Below are 18,964 nucleotides of genomic sequence, written 5' to 3' on the forward strand. Positions count from 1 at the left end.
TAGCTATAGCTTAGGTAACGTGGTTTTTGGAAAAATACTGTATCCTTTTGTAACATTTGGGTAAAGCTTATGTCATTCTCATTTGGCCTTTTTGCCTTTCTCACGGTGCAAGTAGCCTAAAATGAAATATCGATAGTAATTGCAAATTCGAATCACACAGCGTATTTTGCAGACAGAACGGAAAGACACACACAGAAAAAGACAAACGTCATAATTTAATAACTGTCCAGTTGAACACGCGTGCCCCTCTGTCCGCTACTATGATTGGCTGAGGCGCTTCTCTTATTTCCGGAGCCGCACTGTTTTTATTATTGCTTTGAATCGTCTGCGCTCTCCTCGCGTGATGGCGTATCTCTGGCTCACCGCAGCGCTGCTCACTGTCCTCCTCTGCCCGGGTAGGTCCTAAATATCCCGGTCCCTTGGTCCTCCTCTGCCCGGGTAAACCCAGGACATCCACGACAATGGGCCCCGGATTAGAATCACTTTATCGGGTTGCGTGCGGTTAAATTCAGGGAATGCAGTTTAGGCTGTTTGGGTGCTTGCCTGTTTGCAATTTGTAGCTCATTTTAACCACGCCTGGTTTATTGTAGGCTAATTGTAAGAATAATGATTACATCTGATTTGGGTGTGTTTACAGCGTAATGTTTTTCTGATCATCAAAATGCCTGGTCACATGTCGCACTTACAGGAAATGTGGCCTACGCTGTTTTTATTTTATTTTATTTTATTTATTTTTTTTAAGGTAGTAGCCTACTAGCGCTTTTTTCCCCTCGTCCTCAGTATATGAACAGGTCATGCCTCATATGAAAGCTCACAACCTCAAGAATTCACTCACTGAGCTGCAGAGGCTGCACTAGCACTGATTCATGAATGACTACAGGTGCTGGGGTTTAGATATGATGAGTCAGATCAGAGAGAGATCTTCTTAGGTTTAGCTGGATTTCAGCATTGAAATTGGCAACCCAAATGAGAGACTCATGTGAGGCTCAGTTTGTTTTCTGGTTGGATATTGGACAACCAAAACACCAAATTATTACATGAATAACTTTTCCATCATGTCCAATGCTTTTGTAATTAAGAATAAATCAGCATAACAACTGTTATCAGTAAAGGTATGTTCATATCTGGGAACACTGCCGTATCTTGTTTATGGAATTTAAATGAAAATCTTAAATGCAGTTCCTATTAATTTGCAGATTTTGTGTCACTGAGATGATCTGCTGTGTTTGTGTGCCTTTTAGGTTCCTCCAGGATGGTTCCGAATCCTCTCACTGCCCTCAAACCCAAACATCTGGTCAGCTCATTTTCTGCATTTTTGTTAGTTTTGGCTCCGTGAGTGACACAGACCATAGATTTATAATACTGATTAATATATCTGAAATAATGCACACACAAAAAATTTTTTAGCTTGAAGCCACTATTTTATTTCAAGTCTGCTAATGCAGGCCTACCAACATGTTTCAGGTTAAAGCAGGAGATTTTCAAACCACAGAAGGAGGAAGTAATTGAATCTAGTCCACAGCTCTCATAAACCCTTTAGCGCAGAGGTGTCAAACACATTTTCACCAAGGGCCACATCAGCAAATGGCTGCTCTCAAAGGGCCAATGTAAAATAAATCAAACAAATTTCATACCTTGTTAATTAACTGTTTCTGTATTTATTACTTATTCAAGTTACAAATATAGCATATACATTTCCCTAGATGTAAAAATATGGCTGTGTAACTGTGTATCTCCTGATAAATTGAGATTTTAAGACCCTCATACTTTTTAATTTACCCTGTCAAGGGCCACATAAAATGATGTGGAGGGCCACATTTGGCTTGAGTTTGACACATGTGCTTTAGTGCATTGTTTTTGTCCACTTGTATCAATTTTAGGGTGTGCACAGCTATAGAACAGCTTTTTTTAGACAGAGAACAGTGGGAATTTCGTGGTGACAAGAAATGGCAGCAATCACTTTTTTGTACTTGTGCTACTTTTCCAGTATACTATTTGTGAAAACCATAAACACACACACACGGGTGACTTTTTGATGATTAATAAACATACTACCCCAATTCCAGTGAAGTTGGGACACTGTATAAAACTTAAAAAAAAAATACAGAATACAATGATTTGCAAATCCTTTTCAACCGATATTGAACTGAATAAACTACAAAGACATGATATTTAATGTTCAAACTGATAAACTTTATTGTTTTTATGCAAACATTCACTCATTCAATTTGATGTCTGCAACACGTTCCAATAAAGCTGGGGACAGGGGCATGTTTCCCCACTGTGTTACATCACCTTTCCTTTTAACAACAATCAATAAGTGTTAGGAAACTGGGGGCACTGATTGTTGAAGCTTTGCAGGAGGAATCCTTTCCCATTCTTGCTGAATGTACAACTTCAGATGTTCAACAGTTTGGAGCCTACGTTGTCTTATTTGGCGCTTCATAATGTGCCACACATTTTCAATGGAAGATTGGTCTGGAGGCCATTCTAGTACCCGCACTCTTTTACTACAAAGCCATGCTGTTGTAACACGTGCAGAATATGGCTTGGCATTGTCTTGCTGAAATAAGATGGGACGTCGCTGAAAAAGACATTGCTTGGATTGCAGCATACATTGCTCCAAAACCTGTATGTACCTTTCAGCATTAATGGTGCCTTCACAGATGTGAAGGTACACATGTCATGGGCACTAACACACCTCCATACCATCACAGATGCTGGCTTTTGAACTTTGCGCTGATAACAATCTGGATGGTCCTTTTCCTCTGTGGCCCGCAGGACATGACGCCCATAATTTCCAAAAACAATTTGAAACGTGAACTCGGCACACTTTTCCACTTTATGTCAGTTCATTTCAGGTGAGCTCGGGCCTAGAAAAGTCGGCTGCGTTTTTGGGTGTTGTTGATATATGGCTTTTAACTTGCACTTGGAGATGTAGCGACGAACTGTTTCCTGAAGTGTTCCTGAGCCCATGTGGTAATATGCTTCACACATTCATGTCTGTTTTTAATACAGTATCGCCTGAGGGATCGAAGGTCACGGGCATTCAGTGTTGGTTTTCGGCCTTGCCGCTTACGTGCAGAGATATCTCCAGATTCTATGAATTTTTTGATGATATTATGGACCATAGATGATGAAATCCCTAAATTCCTTGCAATTATATGTTGAGAAACATTATTCTTAGACTGTTGGACTATTTGCTCATGCAGTAGTTCACAAAGTGGTGAACCTCACCCCATCCTTGTTAGTGAATGACTGAGCACTTAGGTGAATGTCTCCGCAAGAAGCCAAATCAGCATTATTCTAGGTTTAATGAACGTTCTGTGTGTGAATATAAATGCAGCATTTGGTTTTAAAATCACAGCAATGATGTAATAGTTATGTTGTGAGATCCTTTAGATCAAACTGCACACGTGCCTTTTGTTTAAGTAAATGTTGAGCTTGTATAAGCTATGAATGATGACGACCAATGCAGCAGAGCACTTTTTTGAGCTTGTATTGTTCTAGTTAGAAACATGCATTAATCAATCTTTAATCTTCAATAAATGGAAGATAAATGCACCATTCAATGTTTTATTGATTTTTTGTGAAAATGGGGGTGATCGCTTAGTAAGAGGCTGAAAGCATTTATTTTTTTCTGAATCACAACGGATCAGTTTGAAATACATTGGATACGGAAAGTATTTAGACCTCAAATTTTTCACTCTTATATTGCAGCCATTTGCTAAATCATTTAAGTTCATTTTTTTTCCACAGCACCCCATATTGACAGAGAAACACAACTTTGTTGAAATTTTTGCTGAATTATTAAAAAATAAAATTGAAATGTCATACGGCCATAAGTATTCAGAACTTTTACTTATTATTTAGTAGAGGCACCCTTTTGAGCTAATGCAACAATGAGTCTTTTTGGGAATGATGAAACAAGTTTTTTACACCTGGATTTGGGGATCCTCGGCCATTCCTCCTTGCAGATTCTGTCAGGTTGGATGGTGAACATTGGTGGACAGCCATTTTCAGGTCTCTCCAGAGATGCTCAATTAGGTTTAAGTCAGCACTCTGGCTGGGCCATTCAAGAACAATCACAGAGTTGTTTTGAAGCCACTCCTTTGTTATGTTAGCTATGCGCTTAGGGTCATTGTCTTGTTGAAAGGTGAACCTTTGGCCCAGTCTGGCCCAGTCATCTCTGCTGTTTGCAGATGATGTTGTCCTGATGGCTTCTTCGAGCCAGGACCTGCAGCAGGTACTGGAGCGGTTTGCAACCGAGTGTGAAGCGACTGGGATGAAAATCAGCTCCTCCAAGTCCGAGGCCATGGTGCTCGACCGGAAAAAGGTGGTTTGCCCTCTCCGGGTGGGTGGTGAGTCTCTGCCCCAAGTGGAGGAGTTCAAGTATCTCGGGGTCTTGTTCATGAGTGAGGGAAGGATGGAGCGTGAGATTGACAGGTGGGTCGGTGCAGCGTCTGCAGTGATGCGGTCGCTGTATCGGTCGTTGTGGTAAAGGAAGGAGCTGAGCCCAAAGGCAAAGCTCTTGATTTACCGGTCAATCTACGTTCCTACCCTCACCTATGGTCATGAGCTCTGGGTAATGACCGAAAGGACAAGGTCGCGGATACAAGCGGCTGATATGGGTTTCCTCCGTAGGGTGGCCGGGCGCACCCTTAGGGATAGGGTGAGGAGCTCGGTCACACGGGAGGAGCTCGGAGTAGAGCCGCTGCTCTTACAAGTTGAGAGGAACCAGTTGAGGTGGCTCGGGCACCTGCTCAGGATGCCTCCTGTACGCCTCCCTAGGGAGGTGTTCTGGGCATGTCCCACCGGGAGGAGGCCCCGGGGAAGACCCAGGACACGCTGGAGGACTTTGTCTCTCGGCTGGCCTGGGAACGACTTGGGGTCCCACCAGAGGAGCTGGAGGACGTGTCCGGGGTGAGGGAAGTCTGGGAGTCCCTGCTTAGACTGCTGCCCCCTCGACCCGGCCCCGGATAAGCGGAAGAAAATGGATGGATGGATGGTTTGTGGGACTCCTGAGGCAACTGACGAGTACCGGTGGGCCAAGAGTGCCGCGGGTCATGCAGTCGCAGAGGCAAAAACATGGGGTTGGGAGGAGTTCTCGGGAAGCCACACTAATGAAATTTGTTATACACACCCTTTATGTGACCCTGAGCAAAAAAGTCTATGTTAAAATAATTTTCATAAGTCTCAGGGTGTGGTTATAATGATGCTCCCTGTGCTCAAAGGATAAATAAAGTGATGTTGATCAAATTCAGTGCAATGTGAGTGTTTGTAGTGCCTGAAGAGTTAATCCTGTGGTGTATTCAGTCCACAGACATGTGCTCCGAGTGCAGCAGCCTCCTGCTCCTGTCCACCAACATGATCTCCAGCTCCAGTACCAAGGTGAGCAGACACAGAGGACACGTCTGTTTGTCTGTCTGTCTGTCTGTCTGTCTGTCTGTCTGTCTCTCTCTCTCTCTCTCTAACATATCTCCACTTTGTATGTCTCTCTCTCTCTCTAACATGTCCACTTTGTATGTCTCTCTCCTCTCTAAAATGTCCACTTTGTATCTCTCTCTCTCTCTAACATGTCCACTTTTTCTATGTCTCTCTCTCCTCTCTCTATCTGTCCTCTTTGTATCTCTGTCTTCTCTTTTTCTCTCTCTAACATGTCCACTTTGTATGTCTCTCTTCTCTCTCTAACATGTCCACTTTGTATCTTTCTCTCTCTCTCTCTCTAACATGTCCACTTTGTATGTCTCTCTTCTCTCTCTAACATGTCCACTTTGTATCTCTCTTATGTCCACTTTGTATGTCTCTCTCTCTCCTTTTCTTTAACGTGTCCGCTTTGTATCTCTCTCTCTTTAACATGTCCACTTTGTATGTCTCTCTCTCTCTACCATGTCCACTTTGTATGTCTCTTTCTCTCTCCTCTCTATAACATGTCCTCTTTGTATTTCTGTTTCTCTCTTTCTCTCTCTCTAACTTGTCCACTTTGTATGTCTCTGTTTCTTTCTTTTTTCTCTAACATGTCCTCTTTGTATGTCTCTGTTTCTTTCTTTCTTTCTCTAACATGTCCACTTTGTATCTCGCGCTCCTCTCTCTTTAACATACCCACTTTGTATGTCTCTCTCTCTTTCTCGAACATGTCCACTTTGCATGTCTTTCTCTTGTTCTCTCTCTTTCATTAGGCCGCGGTGTACAACACCCTGCTCTCCCTCTGTGGGCGTCTTCCTCCTCCCCAGGCATCCCTCTGTCAGAAGCAGGTGGACACTCACCTGTCCTCTGTCCTGCAACAGAGCCAGAGCGCAAGTCCCATTTTATTTTCCTCTTTTATTTTAAATATTACTTTGAATCTCTGTGAATCCTTCTGTGTGTGTTGTATTTTAGAAATCATGTGGACTCTTGGGGCTGTGTCCTGACACCAAAGAAGCACCAGGCTACACTGAAAGCAGAAGTGAGAAGGTGAACTGAGACATTTTAAGTTTGGTCACTTCTGCAAACTTCTTGTGTGAAAAAATATAAGTACTATAGTGACTGAGTAATATACTAAAGGGATATTATGTAAAATCAGATTCAATTACCTTTTACCCATTTTATAAGAGTGAAGTCCTCTCAGTTATGCAGTTCAAAAACTAGCGATCTCTCCCTCCTTATGGTTAGCAGTACGAGCCCACGCTTCTTGTACAACACTCATGCCCAGAAGCCAAAACTGAAACTTATTAAACATGTTGATATGTTTGCTGCGAATCTAGCATTCTTAAAACAGTAAAAGATAACATGGTGATCTAACTATAGAGCACCTAAATATAAAATACCCCACAGAAGAGTAATACCCCTCTTTACATTGTTCTAGATTAATAAACACAAAGTAAAAATAAGGATTGTTGTATGTGATAGTTTATGACTATCATGAGCTTTGTGTGAGGAGCTTCAGGTCTCCATGAATACCTTCCTCTTTTTCTATCTGTAGCCCCAAGCACTACTTTATTAGCCTATTATAAACTATACATGGTATTAGAAGAGCGCTGGAGGCTGATGTCCTCATATGTTTGCTAACCCACCTGTGATGTTGTCATATTTGCTAACCCCAGCCTCTTGCTGTGTGCAGGAGCGGTTTAGCCCAGTGTGCACGCTGTGTGTGATGGTGGTGAAGAAGCTGGAGACTCTTCTTCCCAAGAACATGACCGCGGTGGGGATGTAATTTTGTAAAACCTTAAGTGTTCAAAACTGTGAGAATTTTGCTAACATTCTGCTTACTATTATTGTACACGCCATAGACAAGGCACTTCACCTACATTACCTAGTATAAATGTCGTGGGATGGGCCAACAGCGCAGATTGGCATTTTATTGAGATACCATTATAGCATTGATAAAGACTTTTTAAACTTGTAAAACTGTAACTGTAATATAACTATAATATAGTAGACCTACACATGTGGACAAAATTGTTGGTACCCATCGGTTATAATGAGAGAAAAGCTCACAGTGGCCACAGAAATAAAATAATAAATAAAAATTCTATGAAATTTAACCAATGAAAGTCAGACATTGCTTTTCAACCACGCTTCAACAGAATTATTTAAAAAAATAAACTCATGAAACAGGCCTGGACAAAAATGATGGTACCCTTAATTTAATATTTTGTTGCACAACCTTTTGAGGCAATCATTGCAATCAAACGATTCCTGATCAATGAGAGCACCTCTCAGCAAGTATTTTGGCCCACTGCTCATGAGCAAACTGCTCCAGTTGTCTCAGGTTTAAAGGGTGCCTTTTGCAGACGGCATGTTTCAGCTCCTTACAACGATGTTCAATAGGATTTAGGTCAAGGCTCATAGAAGGCCACTTTAGAATAGTCCAATGTTTTCCTCTTAGTCATTCTAGGGTGATTTTAGCTGTGTGTTTTGGGTCATTGTCCTGTTGCAAAACCCATGACCTGCGACAGAGACCAAGCTTTCTGACACTGGCCAGCACATTTCTCTCTAGAATCCCTTGAGAGTCTTGAGATTTCATTGTACCCTGCACAGATTTAAGACACCCTGTGCCAGATGCAGCAAAACAGCCCCAGAACATAACAGAGCCTCCTCCATGTTTCACAGTCAGGACAGTGTTCTTTTCTTGATATGCTTCATTTTTCCATCTGTGAACATAAAGCTGATGTGCATTGGCAAAAACTTCAATTTTTGTCTGATCTGTCCGTAGGACATTCTCCCAGAAGCTTTGTGGCTTGTCAACATGTAGTTTGGCAAATTCTAATCTGTCTTTTTTATGATTTGTTTTCAACAATGTCCTCCTTGACCGTCTCCCATTAAGTCCACTTTGACTCAAACAACGATGGATGGTGAGATGTGACACTGATATTCCTTGAGCTTGAAGTTCACCTTTAATCTCTCTTTTCTGGTCTCTTTTGTTACCATTCGTATTATCCGTCTCTTTGATTTGTCATCAATTTTCCTCCTGCAGCCACGTCCAGGGAGGTTGGCTACAGTCCCTTGGATCTTAAATTTCTGAATAATATGTGCAACTGTAGTCACAGGAACATCAAGCTGCTTGGAGATGGTTTTATAGCCTTTACCTTTAACATGCTTGTCTATAATTTTCTATCTAATCTCCTGAGACAACTCTTTCCTTTGCTTCCTCTGGTCCATGTTGAGTGTGGTACACACCATGTCACCAAACGGCACACTGACTACCTGTAGCCCTATATATAGGCCCGCTGACTGATTACAAGATTGTAGACACCTCTGATGCTAATTAGTGGACACACATTGGATTAACATGTCCCCTTAGTCACATTATTTTCAGTCTTTTCTAGGGCTACCATCATTTTTGTCCAGGCCTGTTTCATGAGTTTATTTTTAAGTAATTCTGTTGAAGCAATGTCTGACTATCATTGGTTAAATTTCATAGAATTTGTATTTATTATTACTTTTGTTAGATTCAAGTTATTTCTGTGACGATCGTGAGTTTTTCTTTCATTAACTGAAGGGTACCATCAATTTTGTTCATGTGTGTCAATGTGAAGTGTGTAAGGATTCCGTGTTGTCCGTGTGGGGCAGGAGGCCATCCGCAGCCTGCTGTCAGACGTGTGCTCGCTCATGCCTAAGTCCTATCAGGAGAAGTGTGAGGACTTTGTGCACAAATATGGAGATGACATTGTGGAGTTCCTCCTGTCCTCTGCTGCTCCTCACACCATCTGCACGCTGCTCCACCTGTGCTTGCTCAACGATATGCCAGCACCACGTGAGTCCAACCCCAGTGTGCACACAGGAGAGGGACCATTCAGAGAGGACAGCACGGTTCTACTGGGTCAGATCGTTAAAGGAGTTTTCACAACCTGACATGAAAATATAGAATTACTCCACCAATTCAATTCAGATACAACAGTGTAACAGTTTGGTTGTATTATGCTTGGTTAATGTACACTGCTGTCCTAGAAGTGACCAATACCAGTTACTGTCTTAATTGTTCCACAGTATGGCATTAGACTTCTCTTCCTCCATCAAGTTTAATGTATAAATATTTACCAGTATATAACTTGTAGATTAGGTCTCTGGAGAGGTGAGTCCACTTACAATAAGAATGTGTGTTTCCAATGCAACACTTGTAATTGAATTAATGGGTTTAATACTACACTGTGAAGCATTCCAGGCAAAACAGTCTTCATGAAGTCAAGTAGGTGGCAGCCCTCTCATCACTGATGTTACATAGTGCACATTTAAAAGGCCCATAATACGCAATTTCTGATCCATGATATAATGTTGATTCCTTATCACAAACATATCTGGAGTATCATTTCGTTTCATTCACTCATGTTTAACACACAAACTGCATATTTGGGATGAGTCCTTTTCTCAAACAGAAAACCACTTTGTTCCACTTTGTGATGTTATATGGTAATGCAGGAAGTGCTCCACTGTGTTTTGAAACCTCATACATCTTCCCTAGAATCATTTAGATAATTTCAGCCCTGGAATTGCCTGTCTCTTCTGAACAAAAGACAACTTGAATTACCACTTCATGACATCACGAGATGGAAAAGAGCATTTTGGGCTCTGAGTAATCCTTTATTATTTTCTGTCTACATCTCCAAACATGTATGAATGAAACAAAATACAATTTGGGGTATGTTTTTTTGATGAGGTAACAACATTAACATTAACACAGCTTAAACCTAACAAAAGTGGATTTTGAGTAAGGACCTTTTAATGAGATTTTTTTTGTACTTGTACTACTTTTTTTGTAGAGGCCTCACTACCATCAGACTGCGATTCCTGCCGGACCCTGTCAGTCCTGAGCAGGGTCCACCTTGGTCTGGACCAGGATCTGAACCGGACTGAGGCCCAGAGCTTGGCCTTCCTTGGATCTGTGTGTGGGTTGCACCCTCATGCCATCCCCAAGGTCAGGATCATGTAACACTATTCAACAGTGGGTAGAGCATAGAATTATACTCATGTAGAAGTACTGTTACTTCATAATATTAGTGCAAAGTAGTGGTCCAAAAAATGACTCAAGTAGGGGTAAAAAAGTATTTGGAGAAACTACTCAAGAGTAACTGTAAGTATAAATGTTTGGATGTAACATCTGTTAATCAAGTTATTGAAAGGGCTAAACGTTAAATAATGCACAAAATCTGGTATTTTTAAAGTATAGACTTAAAATCCAAATCATATCTGAAGAAGCGGCGCAAGAAACAAGAATGTTCCAATAATTTTAGTCTTGTAGACTCTTCTGAAGTAGGAAGTACTGTTTCAGATCATCAAATAAATTTTAATATGAAACAAAGATAACCCAAGTTAACATAAAGCTTTTCTGTGATGATTTTATTTGTAAAGAGAAAAATACTATCTAAACCTACATGATCCTGAGTGAAAAAGGAATTGCCCCCTTTGTTAAATGATTAGGTAACTTTGATTAGTCATATTATTGTGGAAAGTTGAGTTCAATTTCATAGCCACACCCAGGCCTGATTGCTGCCAGACCTTTTAAATAGAACCTGTCTGGCAAGGTGAAATAGGCCATGTTGAACCAAAGACATCATACTGCGATCCAAAGAAATTCAGGAGCAGATAAGAAGAAAAGTAATTGAGTTTGTGATCACAAGCTGAAGCGCACTTTGGTTCTGCAGCAGAACAATGATCCAAAGAATACCAGCAAGTCCACTTCTGAATGGCTTGAAAAAAATGAGGGCTGAAAAGTGGTGAAATGAGTGGTGAAAGTCCAGACCTGAACAAACTGATTTAAAACAATTCTGCAAAGAACAATGGGCCAAAATTCCTCCACAGCGATGTCAAAGACTCAGTCATCGCAAATGCTTGACTGCAGTTGTTGAGGCTGGGCTAAAGACAAACAGCCTTGATGCCACAATACTGTTTACCAACAGCTTACTAACTTTCTCCAGATGAACAGTTCTTGATGTTTTTTTTTATGGGTGCCCAGAGTCAGGACTAAATATGGGGAATCAGCATTTCAGTTTTCTATCCATCCATGTTCTTCCACTTATCCTCTGGTGGGACCCCAAGGTGTTCACAGGCCAGCTGAGAGACCCAGCATGTCCTGGGTCTTCCCTGGGGCCTCCTCCCGGTGGGACATGCTAGAACACCTCCCACCTATCCACGATCTTGTCCCTTCAGTCATTCCTACCCTGTTTTCCCTCATTAGGTGAGCATAGGTGAGGGTAGGAACATCGATTGACCAGCAAATCAAGAGCTTTGCTTTTCGAGTCAGCTTCTTCTTTACTACAACAATCTGTTACAGCGACAGCATCACTGCAGATGCTGCAGCGATCCACATGTCACTCTCACGCTCCATCTCTCCCTTACTCGTGAACAAAATCCCAAGATACTTCCTCCACTTGAGGCAAAAACTCTCCTCCTACCCGGAGAAATTCCGTCCACAAATAAATTGCACAGAACCGGTGACAAAGGGCAGCCCTGGCAGGGTCCAATATGCACTGGGAACAGGTCTGACTTGTTGACGGCAATGCGAACACAGCTCCTGCTCCAGTCATACAGGGACCGGATAGAACCCCATACTTCCGGAGTGTTCCCCGGTCAAATGCTTTCATTGCTTCCCCCTCCTGAGGCGTCGGACAGTTTGACAGAATTTCTTCAAGTCTGACTAATATTCTTCCCCTCTCAACCCCCATGTTTTTGCCTCTGTGTCTGCATGGTACTCGTCAGCTGCCTCATGAGTCTCACAAGCCAAAAAGACTTGATAGGACTCCTTCTTCAGCTTGATGGCATCCCTTACTTCTGGTCTCCGGGTTTGGGGATTGCCTCCCAGGGACTCCAAGAAGGCCAGGTACACTGCTCTGCTGTTCGGCCCGTAGGCCATCACAACAGTCAGAGACTTGTCCCCCACCCGAAGTCCCCTTTCAATTACCATGTTGAACTCCAAACATGTGGCGGCTGAGCTGTGGGGAAATACTCAACCCCACATCAGCTCACCACTTCTCCCAGTGGGCAACGCCAAAGAAATGGAGAGTCCAGCCCCTCTCAGGAGTTGGGTTTTAGAGCCCAAGCTGTGCATGGAGGTGAGGCCGACTAGATATAGTTGGTAACACTCGACCTTCCGCACAAGCTAAGGCTCCTTCGCCCCCAGCGAGGTGACATTCCATGTTCCCAGAGCCAGTTTTCCATGTCTGGAGATCCAGTCGTTGAGGCCTCTGCCTTCGACTGCTGCCCAGATCCCTACTCACTGGCCCCTCACAGATCCTCCCACAGATGGTGGATCCACATGAGCATGTCCCCACATCGCTGCTTTGGGCTTTGCCCAGCTGGGCCCTGTGGGGGCCTGGTTCCAGGGTGGCCCCGGCAATCCATGCGATGTAACTGGTCTTGTTTGAGTGAAATGGAGAGAGAGAGAGAGGATGGGATCAATGAGTGATGAGCAGGGGGAGAGATTCCATCAGGACATAAAAGAGATGGAGATCGGGTATCTGGGATGCAGTCATGATGGCTGATTACTGTTGGATTCTGAAGGGAGACATCCCTGCTGCTGAGCATTCAAGGGGTTCAAGAAACGGAAGTTCATGCCCTGAATTTTGCACAATGATGACGTAACATTCAATTTACATGTACTTACATTATGTTAATTGATAAAGGTAACATTTGATTAATACATTCTGTTAAAAAACTTTTTTTTTCTCCTTAAACCTTTTCTGGATGAGAAATATTAATGAAAATCAACTGATAATGTCACAAAAATGTAATCAATTTAGTCAGAAGATCAGATTTTTCAAAATCAACTTAGCATAAAAACTGACCTGATTGAGAAAAATGGATGTCATTTTCAGATTCAGCAGTGCAAAATGGTCCTAATTCAGGTGAAAAACACATAGACTTTCAAAAATGTTTGGTTTTTTTTGTAACCCAGTGTTATTTATGATTATTTATGTTTTGATTTGTTATTGTGCTGTACAAATAAACTTGCCTTGCCTACTGACAATGGGAAAGCTTTTACTTGAGTAAGAGCACTGTTTCACTGTACAATATATTACTCAAGTAGGAGTAAAGAATGGGGTCTGAACATTACCTTGAAAAGTACAGTCTTATTAAAGAGTAACTCTGAGTAAATGTAACTGAGCACTGAGTAGTAGATATATTTCTTCCATGTTTTCAGTGTGAGGCCTTCACCAGAGTCTACACCTCTCAGCTGCTCCGGGTCCTGGGACATAATCCAGACAACTCTGACTCCTGTGAGGTACACGCCCGCCAATTTATCATCACTAGATTTGTAAAGACCAGGCTCTCCACTAAGAGTAACACCCTCAAAGAGTGTGTGCAAAACAAGGGATGATACTGGGTAACAATACTACTGTGGTCCCTCATTTATCTCAGGGGTTATGTTCTAAAAATAGCCCGCAATAGGTGAAATCCGTGGAAGTAATCAGCTTTATTTTTTACAATTATTATATATGTTGTAAGGCTGTAAAACGCCTGACCACACACTTAATGCCTGTCTGAGAGAAGTGTATAAACATTTTCTCTTGTTTAAACACTTTCAAAGCTCAAACATTAATTTATTATACCCCTCTTCCTCGATGATCACTTTAAATTTGTTGTTCATGTGCTTCTGCCAGCGGTATTCGCAGAGGTGAACCTCTCCATGCAGAGAAACAAGTCCAAGTCCAAGCGTTTCTGAAATTTGTTGTTGCAGAACATTTCATCGACATTGTGGGTTTTATCGGGGAGAAAACTTGCAATACATACAGCACTTCAGAGTCACACTGCTAGCAATCGGACATTTATGGATTATTTATTTATTTTTTAAACAATTTTTCATTACTTTCTTCAAAGTCAGAGGTTTACATACATGTCATTAGTATTTGTTACCATTGCCTTTAAACTCTATGACTTAGGTCAAACTTTTTTTGATATCCTTCCACAAGCTTCTCACAATAGTTGGTTGGCAGGAATTTTGTCTCTTTCTCTTGTCTTGATGTCTTGAAATGTTGCATCAGTATTTCCACATAATGGACCTTTCCTCTTGATTCTATCTCTTTTGTGAAGTGTACCAGTCCCTCCTGCAGCAAAACAACCCCACAATGCTGCTGCCATGTGTTTTACAGTTGGGATAGCGGTCTCAGAAGTTTCCCTCTTTTTCAAATGTAACAATGCTCAATATGGCAGTTCAGCAGTTCAATTTTAGTTTCATCAGATCACAGGGCATGTGATGAAATGAAGGTCTTTGTCCCTGTGTGCATTTGCAAACTGTAATCTGGCTTTTTAATGTTTCTTTCGGCAAATTTGGTAATGGGCTGAAAGGCCACTCTGCCAGGAAGAAGCCATGTTGGTACAGTATTTGTTTCACTGTGGATAATGACACAGTCTTACCAGTTTCAGCCAGCATCTTCACAAGGTATTTTGCTTTTGTTCTTGGGTTGATATGCACATTTTGAACCAAAGTAGTATCTCTGGGACACAGAACCCGTCTCCTTCCTGACTGGTATGATGAATAGACATTCCCATGGTGTTTACACTTGTGTATAATTGTTTGAACAAATGAACGTGGCACCTTCAGGCAAAACTGGAAATTACACTTAAGGAGGTGCAACACACAATTCTCTTAGTATTTTGACTGATTTCTTTGACTTTCCCATAATGTTATACAAAGAAGCAGTGTGTTTCAGGTGTGCCTTCAAATACACCCACAGGTGTGGCTCTAATTAACTCAGATGTTGTCAATAAACAGAATAATAATAATCAGAAGCTTCCAAAGACATGACATCACATCTGGGTTCTCCTCAATTGTTTAAAGCCATAGTAATCTTGCTGTATGTAAACTTCTGACTTTGAAGAAAGTAAAGTGAAAGCATTCCAAGTACACAGTACGTTAAAGTATTGAGTATTCTAAATAAATACATTTATTTTTCTTTCCAACACTGATTAAATCTATAGTACAAGAGATTAAGACCAGAGGACAGTGTCGGTGGAGTTCTGGTGTAACTGATATTTCTGTTGTTTTGGTCCTTCAGATAGCAGACTTGTGCGTGCCCAGGAAGCAAGCTCCTCTTCTGGGGCAGAGGCGCTGCACATGGGGTCCCAGCTACTGGTGCAGAGACATGCAGACGGCCCAGGAGTGTGGGGTACGAACATTTCACATGCACTCTGACTGTTCACTATGCAAAATGTTTTCATCTTCCACAGAATTCTTTAAACATCACTGTAGCTAATTTTTCAGTCTCGACCCCCATACTAACAACTGCTGGCATTCGCGACTCCCAAACACAAAAATAGGCTTTAGTAACCTTATGTCTACAGTTTGATTTTATTTTCGGGACACAGGCCTAGATTGTTTTACTAGGTTGGCCAACAAATAGGAATCTACATTTACCACTACATTTGTAGGGTGTCAAGTATTGTATCAAACTATTGCATACATGTTCAATTTTTCCCCTAATCATCTGGGGACCTCTTGAAATCCTGTCATGACCCCTGTGGGGGTCCTGGCCCCCAAATTGAGAGCCACTGCACTGGACTGACAGTTGAAGGTGTTAGAGGTTGTGGATACAGAGCTCAATACTCCTGTATTTAGTTTTCTACCTCTACACCAGCACATCAACCACAGTCACAAACTGTAGATTCTTACTCTGTAGCACTAAGGTCATTTTAATTAGCACTTAAAAAAGCCTGGGCACACCTAGGCTTGACAGACCAGGCAAGAGACACTGTGCCACACAGGGCTGGTGGTACAAATACTTAAAAGGCCTCAGAAAGGCTCTTACAGTTTTACCACTTTAATTTATAATGATGTCATATAATTTGTAGCTCTCAAGGTGTTCCGTTCCAACGTGTACTACTCCTAAAACATTTACTGTAGTAGGTATTATTATTACGATATTGGAAGACTTTGCAACATGTGATGTGGCTGTCAATATTATTACGATATTTTATATATACTTTTTGACAGTAATATCAGTTATAATAAAACAAAAAAAGTACATGCTTTAATTTTATTAGTGAGACTTGATCTTTTTTTTTTACAGACAAAACCAAAACTAAATCAAGGCTAATTTTGGACTGAAAAATTATTAATAAAATCAGCTTTATTAAACATATTCTTTTTTAAAAACATTAATTTTCAGATGGAGCACCTTTGTGTTATTGCGATATATCAAGCATGTTGCTTATGTTGCAATATCAGTTATCGCATCAGTCAATATTGCAGTTTCAGTACTTTTGATACAGTTGAAACCAGACAGTTACATACACTATATAAAAAGACACACTTTTTTCTCACTGTCTGACATGAAATGAGACTAAACTTTTCCTGTTTTAGGTCAATTAGGATTACCAAAATAATTTCTATTTTCTAAATAACAGAATAATGAGAGAATGATTTTTTAATTTATTTATTTATTTTGTATGTAAACTTGTGACTTCTGAGAAAGTAAGATTACTATGCATTTAAACAATTTGAGAAAATCCAAATGATTATGTCATGTCTTTGGAAGCTTCTGATAGGACAACATTTGACATTTAGTGTAACATTTAACATTTTAGTTTAGTGTATTAGAGATACACCTTATACACCTGATGTATTTGAAGGCACACCTGAAACACACCGCTTCTATGTGTAACATCATGGGGAAGTCAAAATAAATCAGCAAAAATATCAGGAAGAGAATTGTGGACTTGCACAAGTCTGGTTCATCTTAGGGTGCAATTTCCAGATGCTTGAAGGTGCCACATTCATCTGTTCAAACAATTATACACAGTACATATAAAAACCATGGGAATGTCCAGCCATCATACTTCTCAGGAAGGAGATGGGCTTTGTGTCCCAGAGATGAATGTGTTTTAATACGAAATGTGCATATCAACCCAAGAACAAAAGCAAAAGACCTTGTGAAGATGCTGGCTGAAGCTGATGAGAGTGTCATTATCCTTAGTGAAACGAGTTGTACCAACATGGGCTGAAAGGCCACTCTGCCAGGAAGAAGCTTTTACTCCAAAAGAAACATAAAAAAGCCAGATTACAGTTTGCAAATGCACACAGAGACAAAGACCGTCATTTTTGGAGACATGTCTGACGAAACTAAAATTGAACTGTTTAGCCATAATGAGCATTGTTACATTTGGAGTAAAAAATGAGAAGCTTGCAAGCCTGACAACAGCATCCCACCTGTGAAATACTGGGGTGGCAGCATCATGTTGCGAGGTTGTTTGGCTGCAGGAGGGACTGGTGTACTTCACTAAAGAGATCATGTATCATGAGGAAAGAACATTGTGTGGAAATACTGAAGCAACATCTCAAGGCATCAGCCAGGAAGTTAAAGCTTGAGTGCAAATGGGTCTTCCAAATGAACAATGGCCCCAAAGCATAGCGCGAAAGTGGTTCCAAAGTGGCTTAAGGATAACAAATCAATGTTTTGGAGTGGCCATCACAAAGCCCTGATCTCAATCCTATTGAAAATGTATGAGCAGACCTGAAAATCCATGTGCGTGCAAGGTGACCTACAAACTTGGCTCAGTTACACCGGTTGTGTCAGGAGGAATGGGCCAAAATTCCTGCCAACTACTGTGAGAACCTTGTGGAAGGATAATGTTTGATCTAAGTCATACAGTTTAAAGGCAATGGTAACATATACTAATGAAATGTATGTAAACTTATGACTTTGAAGAAAGTAATGAAAAAATGTTTTTCTCTCATTATTCTGGCATTTAGCAACTATAAATATTTGTGTTAATCCCAATTGACCTAAAACAGAAAAGGTTTACTCCAATTTCATGTCAGACAGTGGGGGGGAAAAAGCGCATGTGTATTTTTATATAGTGTATGTAAATGTCTGGTTTCAACTGTATATTTTGCAGTCCTATACAAGTAGTATGCCTGTGGCAATAGTTTTTTAGTTTTCAGAAAGCCTGATCATAATAAATGGACTTTTTTCAGTTTATTGTTAATTTTGGTTATAATTTGGTTATAAATTGACAACTTTTAACTCATTTTCTTCCACACAGAACCCTAATTTGTGCTTTGTTTGTCTTTGCAGAACCAGGTTTTCTGTAAGAAATTTGTGTGGAAGTAGGCCACCTGCTGTTCACACCTTGTTACTGCTTCTTCTGACTGGTGCACTGAAGGTTCTGCCAGTACTGCACTGATTTGTTTTATAATGACTCGTATGCACATTAATGTATCTTTTTGCATGTATGCTTTAGCCAACATTCTGTTGACAGTTTATGACTGTCACAGTCACACATGGTAAATTGGTTGGGTTAACAATATACAATTTAATCCTATCTCAAATGGAGCCGATCATTTGGTTCCGGAAGCAAATTTCCCATTCATTTTTCCGATAGACTTTCTGAAAATATATACAAGTTTAGCTTTCTCAGGACTAATCAGCTCTGTAGTAACAAAGGACCACAAGACTTATAATTTTCTGTAAAATCTGTTTTTGTATCTTTTATAAACCACTAAGTTACTAAAGCATTTTGCCAAATCTTGCATTTTAAATGTGATTTCTGG

At 40.8% G+C, this 18,964-nt stretch overlaps 1 protein-coding gene across 2 annotated transcripts; it reads left to right on the forward strand.

The window, feature by feature from the left end:
- The first annotated feature begins 276 nt into the window (after nt 1-276).
- On the forward strand, nt 277-18,912 carry sftpbb (surfactant protein Bb). 2 transcript variants are annotated; one of them, XM_033972444.2, is made up of 11 exons: nt 277-395; nt 1,242-1,294; nt 5,317-5,391; nt 6,180-6,296; nt 6,379-6,453; nt 7,100-7,180; nt 9,052-9,235; nt 10,239-10,393; nt 13,616-13,696; nt 15,471-15,581; nt 18,489-18,896. In XM_033972444.2, exons 1-11 carry the CDS (start codon nt 344-346, stop codon nt 18,522-18,524), a joined length of 1,020 nt encoding a protein of 339 aa, XP_033828335.1. In that variant the 5' UTR covers nt 277-343; the 3' UTR covers nt 18,525-18,896. The 2 variants fall into 2 exon arrangements, with proteins under 2 accessions (XP_033828335.1, XP_055080165.1); XM_055224190.1 differs by lacking the exon at nt 6,180-6,296 and having other exon boundaries at nt 304-395; nt 18,489-18,912.
- Nucleotides 18,913-18,964: the final 52 nt, after the last annotated feature.

Source organism: Periophthalmus magnuspinnatus, chromosome 9 (genome assembly GCF_009829125.3).
Source record: "Periophthalmus magnuspinnatus isolate fPerMag1 chromosome 9, fPerMag1.2.pri, whole genome shotgun sequence".
NCBI lineage: Eukaryota > Metazoa > Chordata > Actinopteri > Gobiiformes > Gobiidae > Periophthalmus > Periophthalmus magnuspinnatus.

What these genes read in the sequence shown, in the direction of transcription:
- sftpbb (XM_033972444.2), top strand. Translation starts at nt 344, where the DNA reads ATGGCGTATCTCTGGCTCACCGCAGCGCTGCTCACTGTCCTCCTCTGC. An exon ending in TCCTGCAACAGAGCCAGAGC is followed by an intron (nt 6,297 to 6,378) that starts GCAAGTCCCATT and finishes GTTGTATTTTAG; the next exon opens with AAATCATGTGGACTCTTGGG. An exon ending in AGACGGCCCAGGAGTGTGGG is followed by an intron (nt 15,582 to 18,488) that starts GTACGAACATTT and finishes TTGTCTTTGCAG; the next exon opens with AACCAGGTTTTCTGTAAGAA.